The sequence below is a fragment of the Enhydra lutris genome, unplaced genomic scaffold, assembly GCF_002288905.1.
Source record: "Enhydra lutris kenyoni isolate GAN:26980312 unplaced genomic scaffold, ASM228890v2 scaffoldscaffold8, whole genome shotgun sequence".
NCBI lineage: Eukaryota > Metazoa > Chordata > Mammalia > Carnivora > Mustelidae > Enhydra > Enhydra lutris.
The window spans coordinates 29,661,965-29,666,452 of NW_019154092.1; the positions used below are offsets into that span (position 1 = coordinate 29,661,965).

The following is a 4,488-nucleotide window of genomic DNA, read 5'->3' on the forward strand; positions in this document are numbered from 1 at the left end:
TCACAGAAGACTTCTTTCTCTCTCCTGTTTTTTGTAGGGAAAAGGGTTGGCAAAATTTAGAACCTCTCTCTCTTCAAAAAGAAAAATAGAATGAGGGAGGGAGAGAGGAAAGAAGAGAAAGAGAAGTTCATCTTTGTTTGGGGAAAATTTTAGGTCCGTAACAACAACAAACATCAGTTGCGGTGGGTAGCCTCAGCCTGGCCGAAGGAAATCCAGGCCACATTAAAATCCAGGGAATTTGAAATGGCAGCATTTGTGGTGGCTTGCAAATTTCCATTGGTGATTTCTTTAAAGCCAAAGAATTATAATTAAAATAGAAATGGATCCAATTATATCTGCCTTCTGTCTGAAAGGATGTAGCTGGTAATGAGAATCACATGTCTAAACTTCATCTCCTTCTATTTCCAAGCAAGTTGTCCCATGAGAGAAATTCCTTCTTTTCAGTAAATCTCAGTAAACCACATTTCTCCCTCCTCCTTGGCTACTGTGGTTTTGCACTGATTTCTTAAAATCCCAGCAAATGGAACTCGATCATAGTAAATGCTCTCATTTCTCTCTCCTTTGTTCTCTTTATAGGACATACCAGGGCGATATGACATCTTTCTGCTTCAAAGAGACAATGCTAAGGAGAGTAGGAGTGCTATCTTAACAAGCCAAGATGCACCCTATTGTGAATAACAGACTGGGTGGCTTAGGCCATTGCCACCTGGGATACTGTGAGGCTGTGAGGAGGTGCTAGGTGAGCCGGGGATAGTGAGGAGCTTACTAGGTGGCCAGGGAAGGCCTTAGGGAGAATTTTACCCACTGGGTGAGTGAGGCTTATATAACATGATGGTCATCACTGTGCCTTGAGACTGGCAGAGCCTGTAGTGGAGCAGAATGGCATGGTTGCCAGGAATAAATAGATTACATAATAGTGTTGTTGTTATCATTACTACAACTCATGATTGAATTGGTTTGTGTACTGCAGATCCATTGAAGCACAGCAGGGCAGCCCAATACTCTCCTCTTTCCAGGAAGCCCTAGAAGCAACAACAGGAGCAGAGTCAGCCCCAGGTGCCCAGCTGTTGTAAATGTTCACATATACATCTTTGTATAGACACATGTTTTCATGTGCTTTTTAATAATTTGGATATTCTCCTTGGTGAAATAGCTATTAAAATCTTTTGTCCATTTTAAAATTTTGTTGTTTGACTTATTGGATTGTAAGAGTTCTTCATATATTTGAGATACAAACCTTTTATCAGACATGGATTTGAAAATATTTTCTTATAGATTGTGGTTTGTCTTTTTGTTTTCTTTATGGTAACTTTTTAAGATTAAAAGTCTTTCATTTTGATGAAGTCCAGTGTATTACTTCTTTGGCATCATACAGTACTTTTTTTGTGCAATATTTTAGGATTTTTTACCTAACCCAGGGTCATAAAGGTATTCTGTAATGTTTTCTAGAAGTCACTTTTACTTTTAAGTCTATAATTCATTTTGGGTTAAATGTTATATGTTTTGTGAGGTGAGGTTCCTAGTTCATGTTTCTGCATATGCATATTCAACTGTCTCAGTAACATTCATGGAAGACCATTTTGTCCTCAACTAAATTACCGTGGCACCTTTGATGAAAATCAATTGACTATAAAGATTTATTTCTGAACTCTCAATTCTGTTCCATCGTTCTACATGTCCATCTTTGTGCCAATACCACAATTTCTCAGTTACTGTGGTTTTGTAGTTAAGTTTTGAAATCAGGTAGCGTGAGTCCTCCAACTTTGTTGTTCTTTTAAAAAATTGTGTTGGCGGGCGCCTGGGTGGCTCAGTGGGTTAAAGCCTCTGACTTTGGCTCAGGTCATGATCCCAGGGTCCTGGGATGGAGCCCCACATCAGGCTCTCTGCTCCGCAGGGAACCTGCTTTCTCTTCTCTCTCTCTGCCTGCCTCTCTGCCTACTTGCAGTATTTGTCTGTCAATTAAATAAATAAAATCTTTTTAAAAAAATTGTGTTGTCTACTCCAGGTCTTCTGCATTTTCATATACATATTAGGATTGGCTTATCAATTCCTACAAGCAGTTCTACCAGGATTTTGATGGAGATTCTGTTGGTCAATTTGGGGAAAACTGACATCTTAATAATATCGTTTCTTTCAATCCATTTTGAAGATGGAATATATCTCAATTTATATAGATCTTTCATTTCTCTTGTAAGGTTTGGTACTTTTTAGCATACAGGTCTTGAAGTTTTTAAGTTAAATATACTCCTCTAAGTACTTTATTCCTTTGGATGCTGTTGTGAACAAGATTTTCTTAATTTTGTTTTTGGATTATTCATTGTGAGTATATTGGAAAAATTAGTATTTTTTATATTGATCTTTATCTTGAGATTATCTACATACTGGATTATGCTGTAAATAAAACCAGTTTTTCTTTTTCTTTTCTAGTTTGCATGTGTTATATCTGGCTAATCTTTCTTGTTTCGTTGTACAGGCTAGAACCTCCAGTATTGTACTGAATAGGAGTGGTGAGAGCAGATATCCTTTTGTTTTCAACATGTTTGTGTCTTTGAATTGGAAGTGTGTGTCTTATAGACAACATATAGTTGGATTTGCTTTCCTATCTACTCTGACAGTTTCTGTGTTTTGACTGGGATATTTATTCTATTTACATTTAATGCAGTTACTAATATGATTGGATTTTTGTGTCATTTTGCTATTTTCTATATGCCTTATGTCTTTTTTTGTTTCTCTATTTCTCCTTTACTTCCTTTTTTTGTGTTAAACAAAAGAACTTTAATTCCTTGGTTGATTTTTGAAATTTTTTTAATAATTTTTTTTCCAACAAAAATTAGAAGGATTTTTAATTTCCAAGTTCTCTGAGAACACAAAATTAATGCAACATAAATTGTGAAAGATCTAATCAATAAATTTAACAAGCCAAAATAATTTTGTTACATAAATTAACCCATTTATTATAGGCTAGCAATGTTTCAAGCAGCAGCGCTTCTACTGGTCTTTCAACTCCTTCAGTCTTCTGATGGCAGACTTTACTGTGACAGCAGAAGTGGTGTTGTAGGTCCAAGCGCCACCAGCGACGGTTTTCATGCAGGAGCCACAATGCCAGATCCCCACAACTTGTCTTTTCATCTTGGTTTTGCCACAGAAGGAGCAAGTGTACTTGGCGTGCTGGCTTATCTCAATCTTCTTCACCATCTTCCTGAGGGAGGCACCGTAACGGGTCCCGTATTTGCCCACAATTCCAACCTTCTTGGTGCATTTAGCCATGTCGCCTCAAACTAGGTCTGAGCCCCGAGAGCTAATTTAATTTTTTTTTTAAGGATTTTTTTGTCTGTTATTTGACAGAGAGAGAGAGAGAGCACAAGCATGCAGAAGGAGAGAGAGAAGCAGGTTCCCTGCTGAGCAGGGAGCCTGATGTGGGGCTCGATCCCAGGACTCTGGGATCATGATCTGAGCTGAAAGCAGATGTTTAACCAACTGAGTCACCGAAGCCCCTCCTTGGTTGATTTTTAAACTGTTTTTTTGAGTTATAGTCTTAGTATTTTCTCTAGGAATTACAGTATGCATTTTTAACATATTAAAACCTACCTCAGGTTAATACTAACTTAATCCAGTAAATTCTAGCAGGCTTTTTCCAATATAACTTCCTTTTATCCCTACCCACCTTCACTTTTGTGCTGTTAGTGTCATATATAATACATCTGTATATGTTGTAAACCCCCAAATATACTTGCTCTATATAATTTTACACTATCTAAAAAATAGTAAAAGATGCATATTCATTAAGTCTTTTATAATTACTGTTTTTTTGTTTGTTTTGTTTTGTTTTTACCATTTCGGCCATTAAGTTCTTATTTCTTTTTATGGATTCAAGTTACCAAGTGAAGTGATTTTCTTTAATCCTGCAGGGCTTGCTTTAGTATTTTTTGTAAGACATGTATCTTTGTCTTACTTTATCTCAGTCTTTGTTTATCTAAGACTATCTTTATTTCACTTTCACTTTTGAAAGATAGTTTTGCTGGATATAGAATTCTTGGCTGACGATTGTTTCTCTCAGCACTTTAAATATGCCATTCCACTGCTTTCTGGTCTCCATTTTTTCTGATAAGATTTAGTCATCCTGTGTATTTTTGATCTCCTACATCTGATTAGTTTTTCTCTTGCTACTTTCAAGATTTATTGTGTGTTTTTTGCTTCCAAGAGTTGGATATGGCTAATTGAAGATCTCTTTGTTTTTCCTAATTGGTGTTCATTAGGGTTCTTGGATCTGTAGATTAAAGCTTTCATAAAATTTGAGAGGTTTTCAACCATTATTTCTTTAAATTTTTTTCCTGCCCTTTTTCTCTCTCCTCTCATTCTGGGGCTTCTGTTATGCAGGTGGCAGGCTTGATGTTGTTCCACAGGTCTCTGAGAATTTGATCTTTTTTTTTTTTTTTTTTCAATTTTCTTTATTCTTTTTTTTTCTCTTTATTCTTCAGATTGGAGAAT

General features: G+C 36.3%; 1 protein-coding gene across 1 annotated transcript; it reads right to left on the reverse strand.

Annotated features, from left to right (window-relative positions):
- Window positions 1-2,987: 2,987 nt before the first annotated feature.
- On the reverse strand, window positions 2,988-3,267 carry LOC111142655 (60S ribosomal protein L37a-like). Its single transcript, XM_022495970.1, has one exon. The coding sequence runs from the start codon at window positions 3,265-3,267 to the stop codon at window positions 2,989-2,991; it is 279 nt and encodes a 92-aa protein (XP_022351678.1). The 3' UTR covers window position 2,988.
- Window positions 3,268-4,488: the final 1,221 nt, after the last annotated feature.